This window comes from Ctenopharyngodon idella, chromosome 7, assembly GCF_019924925.1.
Source record: "Ctenopharyngodon idella isolate HZGC_01 chromosome 7, HZGC01, whole genome shotgun sequence".
NCBI lineage: Eukaryota > Metazoa > Chordata > Actinopteri > Cypriniformes > Xenocyprididae > Ctenopharyngodon > Ctenopharyngodon idella.
This window is the reverse complement of record NC_067226.1, coordinates 30,082,560-30,100,805: the sequence shown is the minus strand read 5'-3', so window position 1 is coordinate 30,100,805 and position 18,246 is coordinate 30,082,560. Positions and strand designations below refer to the sequence as shown.

At 36.5% G+C, this 18,246-nt stretch overlaps 1 protein-coding gene across 1 annotated transcript in view; it reads left to right on the top strand.

Annotated features, from left to right (window-relative positions):
* f13a1b (coagulation factor XIII, A1 polypeptide b) overlaps positions 1-3,611 on the top strand; it is a 32,113-nt gene extending 28,502 nt beyond the window's left edge. Inside the window, exons 13-15 of the mRNA XM_051901551.1 lie at positions 1,555-1,715; positions 2,428-2,564; positions 2,946-3,611. Of these exons, the coding sequence (XP_051757511.1) occupies positions 1,555-1,715; positions 2,428-2,564; positions 2,946-3,087 (440 nt within the window). The 3' untranslated portion in view covers positions 3,088-3,611. The remainder of the gene's footprint in view (positions 1-1,554; positions 1,716-2,427; positions 2,565-2,945) is intronic.
* Positions 3,612-18,246: the final 14,635 nt, after the last annotated feature.

Here is an 18,246-nt window from a genome sequence, read left to right as displayed (position 1 = left end):
TACAAGCATACATTAAGATTTGAAGAGCTAAAAGAAGTAAAAGAAAATATAATGAATATGTAATATAGTGCATATATTTAGCAAAATGCTTCTCTCTAGAGTGCTTTTTTCTAGCTAATACTCAACCCAAGTTGGGTTGAAAATGGACAAACCCAGCGACTAGATTGTTTTGACCCAGGCAGTTTTATTTAACCCAACTATTGTTTAAAAATTACTACACGGCTATCTTAAAATGAACCCAAAATAGGTTTATTTCAGACATAATTACTAGAGGCAACAATAATAATCAAAATTTGAACATTTATTAATAAGCAATTTAATAAATGTTTATTGTTTAATTATTATTCATTAAACTTATTAATAAATGTTCATTTATTTAACATTAATAAATGTTCATTTCCAACATACTTTGGGTTCATTTTAAGCAAGCAATACAGTGATTTTTAAACAATAGTTGAGTTAAATTAAACTACCCAGCAGGTTGGGCAAACATTTAACCCAACCGTTGGGTTAAAACAACCCATTAGCTGGGTTAAAACTACCCAATTGCTGGGTTTGTCCATTTCAACCCAACTTGGGTTGTTTCTAACTCAGCATTTTTTTCTGAGGTAAATGTAACGTTACCTGGTATATTGTTCACAAGTTGTATCAAAGACTATAGAATAACACAAGACGTATTGTTTTGAATGGGAGAAAGTGTCACGCACAATATGGCGGGATAAGTCCCGCCTTCAAAATAAGAGCCAATCGCCAACTGGCAACGTCTTGGCGTCACTGCAGCGGCCTGTAGAAGCACCGGTTTCTATAGAAACAGTCAGACGCGCGCCTCCGAAACGAGGCACAAGAGACGCGCATTTAGCGCGCCTAAAAAATACAGTTTTTTTGTCATGATTCGAGCATTTGAAAAAAAAAAAAAAATTATGAGACCGTTGTTGTCAGATTTCATTGGTGATTTCAAATACGAAATTTAATCGAAAGCTTGGCAAACAGGTTTAGAGAATTTGATGTTTCCCTATTCAAAGAGATAGGAGCTGCACTTGGATGCCCGAGAGGCGTTTCAAAGATGGCCGCTGAGTGAAATGACTTGTCTTAAAGGGACTTTGGTTGTATTTCCATGGTTGAACACTGAGCGAACTATCAAGTTAATGAAATTTGAATGGCTTTTCTGAGGAAATGTAACATTACCTGGTATATTGTTCACAAGTTGTTGAACACTTGAGTGATTCATTCATGTTTATTTCATGCTGTAATTAGTAGTAAAGAGGAAAAGATGATTGGTTCAAGTGCCACTTGAACTGAGGTGCTTCATCGATCTGTCACGTCACATTAAAGAGCACCAAAACGCTAAATTTTGTAATACAAATTACAATTGACAGAATTTAAAAGCTGAGACTTTGAGGTCATTTCTTGGGATTTTAGAAGTTATATCGGTATGTAGTAATGAGATCTGATTAAAATCGAGAAATTTATATTGTCAACCCAGCCCTAGGAGAGAGTGTAATATGATTGTTGTATCAATACTCATGCATTAAATGCTCCTCCTGCTGGCGATAGGTAAGGAGGAGAAAGTGTTGGTGCGCGGTGAGGACTACATGCACAAACTGGTAGAACAGGGAAACATCTACTTCATCACTACAGGAAAGATTAAAGAGACGCGACAGATCATAACAGCGATGAAAGTCATCACAATGCACAACCCCAAACTCATTGTGAAGGTCAGACTTTGTACACTTCTATTACTGTACCTCTCCTTTACATTAGAACCAGGGTATCACAAACTGGCATTGATGAGGGAACTGAAAAAGCTAAGAAATAATTAAATCATAAAAATAAATACTTAAATTTTTTTTAATTGTTTACATGCATGTCATGTGACCACTGATCTACATAACAGAACTGTGAACGTGAATGTGCTGTTAAATTATTAAAATATTAACTTAAAAAGGGGGTACTTCAAGTAAATATTTTAGGTTAAAGAGTTTTGGTGGACAAAAAAAGTTTAAACAAATAAATTAAACACCAGACTTAATACAGTTTAATAATGTTAAATGTATTATTAAACTTAAATATAAAATATAAATATAAAAACAATATAAATTTAATAAGTGTAATAATATTATACATTTAATCATATTAAACTGTATTAGGTCTGGTATTAATTTTAATTACATTTAAATTTAATTTGCTTTTTTGGGGGAGACAAACCCCTTTGACCTAAAATATACTTGAGGTACTCCTGAGATTTTAAGTTAATATTTCACATAGGGAACACACATACTGAAAAAATGTTTGAATGGACTTTGAAAGTTGAATGTTGCTTTTGATAACTGAATGTAAATGAATCTGCTGCCCTTTACTGGTAGATTAGAGACTCGTTCATGTCTCTCTTCTTTCTCTCTCTTGGCTCTTTACAATGTTTCTCTGTAGGTGACCGGTTCTCCAAGAGTGAACGAGGAAATGTATGTGTCTGTTGAGTTCACCAACTCGTTTAAGTTCGATCTGGAGAATGTGGATCTGCGTATGGAGGGTCCTGGAATCGTGGCCTTAAAACGCAAGCAGTACAGGTGAACACTGTCAGACCGACACCATTACATCAAAATTGTACACATCTGTACATATTACGTTTTTTTAAATGTAATACATACAAGTAAAATACTATACATGTAAGCTAAAATTACCCTAATTATTACACTAATTAGTGTTGAGAATAGTGTGAAGTGCAAAAAAAATGGTTTCTTTTTGCAAGAGTGAAATGTGACATGAACATGTTCTTTGTGAGATTCACAAGGTCATGGGTTTGATTCCCAGGAATGCATGAACTACTCAAATGTATACCTTGAATGAAATGCAAGTTGTTTTGGATAAAAGCATCTGCCAAATGCATGAATGTAAATCTGTACTGCATGTTTTGTGTCATTGTGATGTGTGTGTGATGTGTTTTTCAGTCTGATTGCTCCAGGCACCTCTATAACGTGGACGGAGACATTCAGTCCCCGCCGGGCCGGCTCTACTAAACTGATGGCCAGTCTAGACTGCGCTGCTCTCAGACAGGTGTATGGAGAGACTGAGCTCACCATCCAACAATGAACACCACAAAGAATGAAGCTGAGAAACAGACATCTATAGTCTTTGACCAAAGAGAAATATCATGTAAACTCCAGCATAGCATGTACTCTATAAACATACTGAAGCATGTTACCAGTGCATTATATTATGTTTAGTCAAAAATAGTTATTCTGTAACAGTAAGTAACAATAGTAATAATTCTGTAACACATAGATAATAAACAATCAACAAAATGTTTTTTTTTTTCTTGACCATAAAATGCATGGATGGAAATAAGTACAAACAACTTAGAAGAAAAGTAGAAAAGTCAAGCAAAAGTCACTCCACAACACTTCTTGTGGAAAAAGGACTAATTTGAAGAGATGAGTTGTTTTATTTCTAATTAAATTGAAATCAAACACAGGTTTTGTGCAACCTAGCAACATTTTTAGTTTCAGTTTCAGTTCTATCAAAAGATGATGAAATGTTTTGTGATCAAATTCCTGAAAATTGATTTCATTTAGCCATGATTTGGACAGAAATAAACTGTGCTTGATTCAAATCTAGATTGGTAAAGGTTTTATGTAGCCCCGCCCACTACTATATCTAGCTATATTATTGGTGGATGTTGGCTGTAAGTATTTTAATCCAGTGGTGCTATTTACTGCTATGTGTTTGATGAAACACGAGTAGGATTATTGTTATTGCTGCGATGTAATATTTAATGACTTAATGTAGATATGTGTATCTCCATTTTTGGTGTAAAATACGTTACACCAAAAATGCAGTCACTTTTTAAATACATATCAGCTTTATATCTGATCAGGATCAGAGGACAGAGATGGAAGGCCAAACTCATCACTATCAAGCTCCTGCTGCTTTTCTCACTGTGATGAACAAGCCTGGTATTGTTCTATTTATATGCATTCATCTGAATCAGGTTATTTCAACAGTTGTTTTAGACTGTGTATAAACAATTTTATATTCCAACGTGTCACTGTTGAAAAACCCAGCATATGCTGGTTTGAGCTAGTTTAAGCTGGTCGAGTGCTGGTCCTAAGCAACTAGCTCCAGTTCAGGACCAGCTTAGGACCAGCACTTGACCAGCTCAAACCAGCTTCCATGCTGCAAAACATACCTAACCAGCATATGCTGGTTTTTTCAACAGGGGTATGTTTTACTGGCTGGTCAAATGCTTCAGTGTTCATGCATGGTGAGATCACTACTCTTCATTTCTACTAATCGATTTTCTTTTTAGATCAGAAAAAGCTTTACTTTAGATTTGTGCATTTGACTATCCCCTGCATACAATGTGTTGTGATTTTGTGCTTTTGGCTTGTCTGTGTATATCACTGCTCAAAAGTTTCCGTCGGAATGTTCTTTATAAAGACTGAATCCGACAAGACGGAGCTAACATAAAAGTCTGAGTAAGAGAAGTAATAAATATGCAGTCCATAGTCAAGGATTTACAGGACACCACAAAAAAGTAAATCAATTTATGTAAAGACATGCACTCTCCAGTATTAACATGCACTTTATTCTTACTTTGTGAAACCTGTTCAAGTAAAGTTATAGCAGTAACACTTAATAAGGTTTCATTTGTTGACATAAGTTAATGTATTAACTAACATGAACTAACAATGAGCAATACATTTGTTAGTAATTGTTAATATTTTTTAGTATTAGTTAATAAAAATCCAGCTGTTCATTGTTTGTTCATGTTAGTTCACAGTGCATTCACTAATGTTAAATACAACTTTTGATTTTTATAATGTATTAGTAAATGTTGAAATTAACATTAACAAAGATTAATAAATGCTGTAAAAGTGCAGTTCATTATTAGTTCATGTTAACTAATGTAGTTAACTAATGTTAACTATTGAAACCTTATTGTAAAGTGTTACCGCTAAAGATAAAAAAAAAAAAAAAAAATCGGAGAGACAAGCAAATATTTGCAAGAACTGCAGTGCAAACACAAATTAGATTAGTCATTTGTTTGATTAAACTGCCTGTCCGCAATCACATTTAAACATGAACAAGTTATATAGGCTATATATTCCTGGATATTGAAATATTATAAATAAAACAATGAATGGGCAAAAATGGTAATAAATGGTGTCTAATGTTATGAGGCATAACAATACAGTAACGTTTAATCACTGCACTAGGGTTATGAAACGTGTCACATGACTGAAAAGAACAAAGGAAAAAAGAGACAGATGTACTGGGGTTTATGTACAGTCAGACAACAAAAACATAATTTTTAAAGTCATAATTATCTGTAATTCTGTGCTACATTGGTATTAATATATAAAACTTCTTAATGACTTTTGGACTTTCTCATCTCAAATCATTATTCTGACAAAAGGACTAAATTTTAACTATAATAACTATAATAAAACTATATATATACATACATGTGAGCTCAGCTTCTTTATAGTCTTCTGCAGTGGCAATTGAGGGTGAGCTCTCATTTAAGGATTGTATGAGGGCCTTTAGGTAGTCTGAGAAGGTGTGAAATTAATGAGGATCTGGTAATGATAAAGCAGAAGTTACCAGTCCAAAGAAGATTGACCTTTTCAGCTCACTGTCTTGGGTTACGTGGGCTAATGGTGGCATCTCTGGCCAGCTGGTTGGTGTCTGTCTGAGGAAAGCTGGGCCTTGGTACCATTTGCTGTCTTTGGTGAGATTCAAGGGAGACTTTCCTCTTGTAATGGCATCCGCTGGGTTGTTGCTCGGCTGTACATAGCGCCAGGTATCAGATTCAGTTAAGTCCTGGTTCTCTGGTCCCCACAAAAAACCTTAAAGCGGCAAGAATCTGATAAAAGCCAGGTCAGTATTGTAGTGGAGTCTGGCAGATGGCTGATAACTGATAACTGAAGGGTCATTACTAGCCCATTGTCATAGCTCAAAGCCGCCAGATGCTAGGACTAGTTTCTTAGCCGCTTTAGGGGAAGCAAAGCTCTGAAGGTAATTGTCAACATAGAATGACTTCTCCACAGAAACCGGTGTGTCCTCTCCAGGCTGGCTGTGATCTAGAACATGCTTCTGTAAAGCAAACAAAGCACAACATGGACTGCAAGTGGTCCCGAAAGACAGCACCTGCCATTCATAGGCATCAGGGATTCTGTCTCATTGCATGTCTCTCCAGATGTATCTCAGCAGTGGTTTATCCTTTGGCAAGAGGCGTACCTGATGGAACATGCCACGGATGTCACTACTGATGGCAATAGAGTGCTCCTGGAAGTGCAGAAGGACTGCCAGGAGTGACGGACCAAGTGTTGGACCAGGCAATAGGAGCTCGTTCAGATTGTGCCCTTGGTATGAGAATGAACAATTAAAGACTACCCTGTTCTTCCCATTATGCTGCACCATGTGGTGCGGGATGTACCAGGCTTCTTTTGTTCTGTCCACCTGCTCCTGACTAAGTTTGACAACACACCCAGCTTGCACTAGTTTGGCCAGCTCCTCTTTGTATGCTGCAGCCAGATCCTGTCCTTATCAAGCTGTTTCTCAATTCCCCGTAACTGCGGTAAGACAGCTTCCTTAGGTGCATAGAGACAGGGCATGTTCTTGTCACGTAGCAGAGGAGTAGCGTATCGCTGGACACCATCAATATCCATTCTCACAGTGTTTTCAAACTTTATACAAATGATTACACTACTGCTCTGCATGCCCAGTGCATGTAGTGTTAACAGCGTATGCGTCTAACTCACTAGATAAACATGCCTGTACATGTTCCTTGAGAAATGTTTTAAATCTACACTATATAATGCAGATCTAACATTAAGTACTGTACAGATAAATAACACGGGAGGTAGTGATGGGCAAGTGAAGCCTCATTAAGCACTAAGGCTTTCCCGTCATTGTTCCGGGAAAAGATTCAAAGCTTCGAGAGTGTCGAAAACAGCGCCATCTGGTGTTTAGTAAAAAATAAACCAGCCAAAATCCTGTGAAAGAAGCTTCGTTGGACGAAGCGAGACAGCAGCCACCACACATTCCATAGTAGATATGTTACGTGCTCAAATAAAAGCCGTACAGTGCGTGTACGTGTTGTGTGTGTTGAATTTCTCTCTGTGATAAATTCATTTACCCATTAAACTGTGGCATTTAATGCCAGTATGAATATCAAAATGATGTAATAGAAGAATAATGTACACATATCCTATATGAATTGCATATGTCAAATATTTTATTTTCCTGAAATAATTTGTATTCTTCATATTACTTGTATGACTGTGTATTTAAAAAAACAAATGAATAAGTCTGACTGAAAATCTACTCGTAAAGTAAGATCTGGGGGTTTGAACATTCCGACACTCAAAGTGAATTGGACAGAAAGTGAGGCTTCGTTTGTCATTGGTCACGTGATTTCTACGCTACCAACACAAGCCTCGAATCGAGGCTTCATCTGGCACGCCCATTTATGCTACAAGCTCCGAAGCCTCAATTCAAGACACATAACCAACATATATTTAGAAAGCCAACACTTGAGAGTTTACAGTTCAAGACTCAGAATTACTCAGACTGTTATTACAACCTGAATTCCGGAAATGTTGGGACGTTTTTTTAAAATTTGAATAAAATGCAAACTAAAAGACTTTCAAATCACATGAGCCAATATTTTATTCACAATAGAGCATAGATAACATAACAAATGTTTAAACTGAGAACTTTTACACTTTTATCCACTAAATGAGCTCATTTCAAATTTGATGCCTGCTACAGGTCTCAAAAAAGTTGGCACGGGGGCAACAAATGGCTGAAAAAGCAAAAATTTTGAAAAGATTCAGCTAGGAGAACATCTAGCAACTAATTAAGTTAATTGATATTAGGTCTGTAACATGATTAGCTATAAAAGGGATGTCTTAGAGAGGCAGAGTCTCTCAGTAGTATAAATGGGCAGAGCTGTGAAAGAGTGCATAAAAATATTGTGGAATACTTAAAAAACAATGTTCCTCAATGTCAATTTGCAAAGGCTTTGCAAATCTCATCATCTACAGTGCATAACATCATCAAAAGATTCAGAGAAACTGGAGAAATCTCTGTGCGTAAGGGACAAGGCCGAAGACCTTTGGCCTGCATCACTCATCGGCACGATTGTGTCAATGACATTACTAAATGGGCCCGGGAATACTTCCAGAAACCACTATCGGTAAACACAATCCGCCGTGCCATCTGCAGATGCCAACTAAAGCTCTATCATGCAAAAAGGAAGCCATATGTGAACATGGTCCAGAAGCATCGTTGTGTCCTGTGAGCCAAGGTTCATTTAAAATGGACTGTTTCAAAGTGGAAAAGTGTTTTCAAATGTATAGAAATATTATGTGAATGTAGTATGTTATGTTATTATGTAATTGCCCTGTAAACACATACTTGTAGCCTTCTAACTAGTCTTCTAACTGCTCAATTCATGCTCTATTGTCATGAAAATGATCCCCTTCACCCTACCCCATCCCTAAACCCTACCCACACTCTGACGTGGGCAAATCAAGTAACGCTCTCAAAAACGCCCCTCTGTTTATGGCCTCGCACCCACTGATCTGGTAACTCCTATTACTGTCCTGCAGAGACCTGTACTTGCATTAGACAAGCGTTTTGATTCTCTGAGCAAAGTGACCTCACACTGCTCAGGCTCAGAATTTTTAGTATATTAGGTATGAAATTAGTGCGCGAAAATAGAGCACTTCAGAAGTGTGCTTTTTTTTCACCTGGGACGACATAGGACCACCGATTAAGAGCCACAATCACAGAAATCGCCACGATTGTTTCACAATGGCAATCTTTCATCTGGGACAGCCAAAAATCGTGTAGTGTATCACTTAAGACAGAATCAGGGTTAGGGAGTAATGGAATACATGTAACGGCGTTACGTAATCAGGATACAAAAATCCAGTAACTGTAATTCGTTACAGTTACATCAAAGAACATAGTAATCAGATTACAGTTACATTTTGAAAAAAGGGGGAATACTATTAGGATTACAATGGTTTCATTTAAAACTAAATAAGTCATTATTTTGCCATAATAACACCATATTAAGCGCTGCTTGATTATACAGTAGTTCCTGGTCCTGATGACTCACGTGAGCCACCCGCTGGTGCATGCGCAAATAACACCCGTCTAAAATCTCCTCAGACGCAGATTGAATCAATGCTGCTAGTCTAACAATGCTGCCCGCGGGGAAAGACACTTTTAATTCATGGAAATTTTGCTGCTTTTTTGTTTTTAAAGAAGAAAATGCAAACAACATGGTTGTACAGTGCAAACTCTGCCTTCCAGATACGAAAACACTGTCTTTATCAAAGGACTCGACATCATTTGCAGGTAAGACTAGCACATAAAACATGTTAGCTAAAGTGTAGTGTTTATTACAGCTTCAAAATGCAGTGGTTTGTATGATCGCAGTTGTAAGTTTTCTAGCAATGCTGGAATCTGTAGAAATTAGGAGAGTAGCCTACCCATAATGTCCCTTTCACTTGACGGGATGTTCGCTGTCTAGGTAGGGGAACTTCCACCGCCAACGCCCCAAGTTCAGTCAGGCAAATTAAGAAAGATCACGGTTTTAGTCAACATGTAGGCCTATTTTAAAATAAATATGTAGAATTTTTAAATGTTGTGTGTAAACTATAATTATAAATTTTCCTTGTACATGTTGGTTAAAAATAAAAGAAAATAATCTGTAATGCCATTCTGTAGCCACTAGATGTCTATATAGCCCTTTACATAAATATATATTCAGGACTGTGTACTCTCAAGGTGTGGAAATGAGACATGATTGCTTAATTGTTTTAATAGGCTTTAAAACTAACCAAAATGCTAAACAGGGTTCTTCGGTCACTTCTGACCGAAAAATTTCACAATTTTTTTTTTTAAAAATTGTAGCTTCATCGGAATGGTACGAAACTTTGTGACTTTTATGGTACTTGGTATATGAACACACAAAAAAATTGGGGACAGGATTTGACACGGCTAAGTGGTCGTAAAAAAAATAGTCACACTCAGGGTCTTCGCGGTCAAAAGTGACCGCCATAGGAAATAAATGGGAAATTGGCAAAAATACGAAAATACAGAGATTTTTTTGTGCGTACAATCTACAAATCAGCCACGATGCCTAAAAAAAAAAGTATACAACAGTGAAGGGGTAAATCTCTAAAACATCAAGAGTGCAAAACAGAAAAACACACTCACACACACACACACTTATACACACATAAACACACACACACACACACACACACAGACACAAATGAACGTGTGTCACTGTAAAAGCTAATTTTGGAAAATGTGTGAAATAAAATCAATTATTTAACCACAAAGTAAGAAAAAAAGCCTAAAAAAGTATACAACAGTGAAGGGGTAAATCTCTAAAACATCAAGAGTGCAAAACAGAAAAACACACTCACACACACACACACTTATACACATAATCACACACACACACACACACACACACAAATGAACGTGTGTCACTGTAAAAGCTAATTTTGGAAAATGTGTGAAATAAAATCAATTATTTAACCACAAAGTAAGAAAAAAAGCACACAGCAATGAAAGCATGAGACTGTAAGCCATCAAGATTGCAAAATAGACACACACACACAGAGAGAGAGAGAGAGAGAGAGAGAGAGAGAGAAATATGAGACTGTAACAGGGATCCAAAATGCAAAAGTCTCACACTGTGTTTCTCTCTTGAACACACAGGCACAAGCGCGCGAGCACACACACACACACACACACACACACACACACACACACACAGAGAGTAATGTGACACTGTAACAGAGAAAATTGAGAATAAGTGAAATGAAATCAATGGATCAAATAAAGGGGAGACATTGGGTCCAAAACGCAAAAGCCACACACTGTCTCTCTCTTGAACACATGTAAACACATACACACAGAGAGAGAGAGAAAGAGAGAGAGAGAGAGATGTGAGACTGGTAAGACTGTAACAGAGAACATTGAGAACTGTGTCTCTCTCTTGAACACTCACACACACTCTCTCTCTTTCTCACACAGACACACACACACAGACACACACACACACACACACACACACACACACAAAACAATATAAAAATGTTTATAAAAACAAAACACCAATCACAGCGTGAGATGTGAAAACAAGCATCATTTGCACAAAGTGCAATCATCCAATTTGCAAGAGACACTCAGTTGTGATCTGTGACGTGCAACAAACACTAATTACAGTTAGTATGTAAATATGCAGATAATATGTAAATATAGTTAGGATGATATTTAAAACACTTATTTTATTTTTCTATTTTCCATTTACTGTTTTATATTTATTATACTTTTGCTGTTATTTTAGTTTTTTGTTCATAATTGCTGTTGCCTTTTGAAGATGAGTTACTGTTCATTGAATAGTACAAAAAAACAGATTTAATGAAAATGTTTATTATAAAAGGTTTATAAAAAATGTCATGATGAATGAATTGCATTTTTATTAAATTAGAATTAAAACAATGGGTAACAAAATGCTTTCCATTTGTTCTCTTTCTAACGCAATGCTCAGGTTTGACTGTATTATAAAGTAAAACTGGCACTTCAAATTACCATTTAAACCAAACAAACAAACAAAAAACTTGACAAAAGTAGTCTTTGAGAATCTCTAGATATATATTCAAATCAACAACCTAAAAAAAAAGGAGAAAATATGTGCAAAAACAACTAAGGAATTCACAAGCCTTTCTATAGAGAGCTGTACATCAATCTAGTGGTTAACTATGGTATTGCATGAAATTATTGCTCACTACTCCCACCAGCTGGCACCAATCTGAATAAAAAAAAATGGATTTTAAAGGCCTAGTCTCTATTTTAACCTGAAATACAGCATTAATTGAAAAATAATGAAAATTATATATAAAAAAAAAATCTGTATTATTTTCAATGGGGAAAAATAGATCATAATTATTACATAAATATTAATTATTACCATAAAATTCTCTCAAAATTCAAAAGAAAAAAGATTATTGAATAAAAATATATTACATTGATTTTACTGAGGGGGAAAAAATATTTGATTTCAGGGGTCCGGTCACTTTTGACCGTGAAGGTCCTGAGTGTGACTCTTAAATGAAGAACCCCAGAGGGTTAAAATTAAGGCAGAACAACCATGAACAGAAATGTTTGATCTGAGCTTGTTCAGTTTGGTTATGATCTGATGTCACTTTTATATTTTTAAGCTCTAAACAACAACAACAACAACGATAATAATATTGCAATAGATAATTTATCTGATTTTTAAAATATATTTATTGTTGAGACCCATTCAAAAGTATAGAACGTGTAACATTTAAAAACTTGCAGAAATTGGGAAGAAATAATTGCAATTTATTTACAGTAAAGATGATTTCTCTTTCTGTCTTTAAATTCCTTAAGCACAAGCATAAAATTAAAAAGCCTACAACTACTTTTTTAAATTTCATTTTGTTTTTCAGAGGAAGCATCCACATCATTTGGCCAAAGAACCTAGCTGATCTGAGATGACTAAGCAACTTAGCACATCTGATCCTGGGCAAGGGGCCTTGCATCCTCCATGCAAACAGGCGAAGCTGGAATTTGGACAAAGGACAGCTCAGAGTACAATTAACAAACTAATTCTTGACTTTGTAATTGATGATGTTAAGCCGTTCTCATTGGTTGAGCAGCCTTCATTTAATGAAACTCGTGGAGGGAATCAGTGGAGGAAAAACTGTGATGTGCAGAAAGACGCTTGTCCAGAACACTGAGAAGGAATTTGCGGTAATGAAAAACAGCTTGACAGAAACACTTGTAAATGCATCAAATGTCTGCACAACCTTACTCTGGATGAGAAGAACCAGCTGCTCTCTAAAATCAATTCACTGTGATTCAGGACAGGTGACTGCTCTCAAACGACTGGAGAACCTTCCAGGTGAAGACGCTTTCTTAAAATATGAATATTTTCATATTTTGATATGAAAATATGACCCTAATTATGTTATATATTGCCATGGCAGATATTTGGCATTTTTAAATTATGTAGGTTGTTCTGTTTGGCCGATAAGTGTCATAAGTGGGACTTTTATTTTCTCAGCAATGATGCACTGTCAAGGTCCAAAAATGACAAAAAGCATCATAGTCCATATGACTGACTTATAGTCTTCTGAAGTCATGCAATAACTGTGGGAGGAACAAACCCAAATTTAGGATTATGTTCACTGAACAGCAAGTCATGTCAGAATTGTAATTTTTGGGTGAACATTACCTTTATTTCATTGGATGAACTTCCTCTTTAATAATCTAGCCAACTGATCAGCCACTGATGATCTCATTGGTTGTTCATTTTAAAGACTAATCGATTAACTCATACCGGTGACTTTTCATACATTTCTCAGCCACCGCCTATGGTCATGGGACACACTTTGCTGTGAATGCCAGCTACTCTGCCAATCCTACCTATGCGGTTCCTGCAGCAGACGGGACTCAGCTCATGTTTGTGGCTCGTGTGCTTACAGGTCATTACGCTCAGGGTCAGGGGAACATGAGGACGCCCCCTGTTTTTGTTGCACCTGACCAGTATTTTGACAGTGTGGTGGATAACACCCAGAATCCCTCCGTTTGTGGTTTTCCACGACTGCCAGGCTTATCCAGACTACCTCATCACATTTAAATGAACTCCAACCAAAACAAGCCATGGTTTGTTCCCCGTAAAGCTCTGGATGATTTATAAAAAGTTACTATTTATGTAGTTGATTTTACATTTAAATATAATCACCTTTTATAATCACCAAACCTTTTATTCAAAGGTTAGATTTATCACATAGCAGATACCTCTTTAAGCTTTCTGTCTGCTCATTGGATATGAGTGTTTTAGTGACCAATGTGAACCAAATTACACAATTTAATGATAGCAAATGTTGAAATTCACAAAAACGTATGACAGCAGAAAAAGTGCAATATCATTTGACAAAGCTGTCTGTACTAGTTTATGGAACAGTTGTGCAAATGAAATACTTCAGAGAATCACACAGTTATTGTCTGACTTGTTCAAACCACACACGTGATATTTAGCTTCAGGATGATCGATTCATCACTCCAGGATTAAAAAAAAAAAAAAAAGGCTTTGAAATATGTATTGGCCACATTCCAACTCTTCTTACTCAGTTCCCATGTCTCCTTCAGGCTCCTCACTATAATTATGAAACCATTTGACGTTGGTTTGGAAGAAATGTAAGAGTTTGCGCAATTCTCTAAAACATTTATTGGAAGCCCTAGAGCAACGTGGATGACCCCAAGAAAACAGTCTATATTGTAACAGAAGAAGTTGTTTTCTTGTATTATTTAACTCAATTTCTAATTTTCTTTCATTTTCTGAAATTAATGCCAAATGAAAATTCTCAACTCTATTTATAAAGCACTTTCAAGACCACAATGGTGGAAACCAAAATGCTGTACAGAAAGACTAAAAAGAATAAAATCAAACATACAACCTTTTAAACATATACCACACAACAACAAAAAACAAAAAAAAGACATTTTCAAATGCTATGAAAACAAATGAGTTTTTAGCGCACTCTGAAATACATGAAGTGTAGGAGAAGTTTTGACAGACAGAGAAAGGTCATTCCAAAGCCTTGGAGCAGCAACAGAAAATGCTCGATCACCTTTGCATTTTAAGTGAGATCGAGGAACTATCAGATGTAATTGATCATTTGAACGCAAAGACCTATTGGATTGCTGAGAACTGATTAGATCAGAAATATACCCTGGTGCTAAACCATGCAAAGCTTTAAAAACATCAGTGGTGGAAAGAGTACTGAAAATTTGTACTCAAGTACAAGTACTGTTACATTGCTGAAATAATACTCAATTACAAGTAAAAGTACTGGTGTCAAAAAAGTACTCGAGTAAAAGTACTCAAATTACAAAACCACCACATACTGTATACTGCCATACAGATATTTTAAAATCTAAATATGTCCATCTATTTTCTCAAGGCAATCATTATTTTCAAGCTTCAAAAAGCACTCAGGCTCAATCCCATTTCTACCCCTTACCTTTCCCCTACCCCTTCGTTTTGCGCGTTCATGTGAAGGGGTAGGGGTGTCTCGATTCTCTTTTGGCTGTAGTGGAACAGTTAAACAAACAGCTTGGCCTGATGGAAAAGCGGCTCCACCAGTCTTGTACGTTCTGTATCATTCTGTGTCGTCTTGGGAAACTCGAAGGCTTATACGTTTTCTAACTGAAACCGAGCGCCGTTCATTTGTGTTTATAAAGCATATTTATAAGCATATACATTTTTTTTTTTTTTTTTAGAAAATGACGGATCGTTTCGCTAGATAAAACCCTTATTCCTCGTCTGGGATCGTTTAAGCCATTTGAAGCTGCACTGAAACTGTAATTTTGACCTTCAACCGCTTTTGGGGTCCATTGAAGTTCACTACAAGGAGAATAACCCTGAAATGTTTTCATCAAAAACCTTATTTTTTTTTTTTTTTTCGACTGAAGAAAGAAGGACATGGACATCTTGGATGACATGGGGGTGAGTAAATTATCAGGAAATTTTCATATGAAAGTGAACTGATCCTTTAATCTTTTTATGAATGAATGCCAGTATCACTGATACTACTGGTACTGATGTCTCTATGAAATTGAAAAAAAACTTTTAATTTAAGTGAACTTAAAGGGTTAGTTTTTAATGAAATTTCTGTCATTAACCCTTCCAAAATTTCCACACCCCTGAGGCTGACATTGTTTCTGCTGCTGCCGCCGGCACGGAAAATTCTGCCAGTTATGTCACGTGAGGTATCGGTCTTTGGTATCGGGGGTATTTTTACGAGTACGAGTAAGTACACGAGCTTGGTATCGGTGCATCCCTAGTTAAAGCAGTCGACGTGGCTACAGGTTCAACCTTAATGTTATGAAGTGACGAGAATACTTTTTGTGTGCACTTTATTCAACAATTTCTTCTCTACTGTGTTAGTCTCTGACATTGTTCACGTAGTAAACATAGTGCAGCGCTTCCAGGTTCTACGTCAGAATGCCAGCTCATTACTGGCCGGCTTCTGCATCAGCATTACATGCATGCGCTGTGGTGCTCACATGAACAGCATCAGAGAGTGACACGGAAGAGAGGAAATTGTTGAATAAAGTCGTTATTTTTGTTTTTTTGCACACAAAAAGTATTCTGGTCGCTTTATAACATTAGGTTTGAACCACTGCAGTCACATGGGCTATTTTAACAATGTCTTTCCTATCTTTCTGGGCCTGCAAAAGTTGCAATTACATTGCAGTCTGGGGTCAGAAAGCTCTCAGATTTCATCAAAAATATCTTCATTTGTGTTCTGAAGATGAACAAAGGTCTTACGGGTTATGACATGAGGGTGTGTAATTAATGACAGAATTTTCATTTTTGGGTGAACTAACCCTTTGTTCATTTAGATAAAAAGAACATCAGAATGGTTTGACCTGTAATGTCTGTACAATGTAGTGATGCAGTTAGACAGACTAGGTTATTTATATGTACAAATCATACAAATGCCCCATTCTGAAACATACATTTACATTGTAAAGAAAGTAAAGATCCACCTTTGACTGTTGAAAGACTTTCTGGTGCATTTCACTTACAGCCAATAAGATTTCCTGTAGCATTTTCATCGGCCAGGCATGTAAGTCTATTCTGATTGTTTGATAACTTCTGACAACGTTTAATTTAAGAACATGGAGAGATTCGCGATTGCACACTACACAGAGCGCGCACTCATCTGAGTGAGGAGAGGCAGTTCACTTGTATATTTGAGAGCTCGCGTCGTTTTCTGCCATTACATGAATGTGCTCTCGCGTTACAATAATGCGCTCTCGACATTTGTAATTAAAATACGCCATTGAAACCTGCGGGTATGATTAAAATTATGCGAAATACCTGCAATCCTGCGCTGTAACTGAAACAAGTGTGACAGGAGGAGGAGCGGGTGTGTGTCAAACTCACTGTCGGGGAGATGAGAGAATGAGAACGCGCCGCTGGTAAAATATCAGGGTTTTCATTGGTCCGTTTATGATCGGATAACTTCATTGGCTACCGATATGCCGGTCAAAGGTTTCAAAATTAATTCAAATTGTAGGCGTACTCAGGCTCAATCCCATTTCTAACCCTTACCTTTCCCCTACCCCTTCGTTTTGCGCGTTCATGTGAAGGGGTAGGGGTGTCTCGATTCTCTTTTGGCTGTAGTGGAACGGTTAAACAAACAGCTTGGCCTGATGGAAAAGCGGCTCCACCAGTCTTGTACGTTCTGTATCATTCTGTGTCGTCTTGGGAAACTCGAAGGCTTATACGTTTTCTAACTGAAACCGAGCGCCGTTCATTTGTGTTTATAAAGCATATTTATAAGCATATACATTTTTATTTTTTTTTTTAGAAAATGACGGATCGTTTCGCTAGATAAGACCCTCATTCCTCGTCTGGTATCGTTTAAGCCATTTGAAGCTGCACTGAAACTGTAATTTTGACCTTCAACCGTTTGGGGTCCATTGAAGTTCACTACAAGGAGAATAACCCTGAAATGTTTTCATCAAAAACCTTATTTTTTTTTTTTCGACTGAAGAAAGAAGGACATAGACATCTTGGATGACATGGGGGTGAGTAAATTATCAGGAAATTTTAATTTTAAAGTGAACTGATCCTTTAATCTTTTTATGAATGGATGCCAGTATCACTGATACTACTGGTACTGATGTCTCTATAAAATTGATTTTTTTTAAAAAACATTAATTATAGACATTCATCATTACAGTATAGCTAAAAGCTGTCAATTTCAACATGTATTGGGCTTTTAAAAAAACTTTTAATTTAAGTGAACTTAAAGGGTTAGTTTTTAATGAAATTTCTGTCATTAATTACTCACCCTCATGTCGTTACAAACCCGTAAGACCTTCGTTCATCTTCGGAACACAAATTAAGATATTTTTGATAAAATCCGAGAGGCTTTTTTATCCCCCATATAAAGCAGCGTATAATTACCACATTCAAGGTCCAGAAAAATAGTAGACATTGTTAAATTAGTCAATGTGACTACAGTGGTTCAACCTTAATGTTATGAAGCGATGAGAATATTTTTTGTGTGAAAAAAACAAAATAAAAATAATGACTTTATTCAACAATTTCGTCTCTTCTTTGTCATTCTCCTACGCTGCTGACATTGTAAACACAGTGCAGCG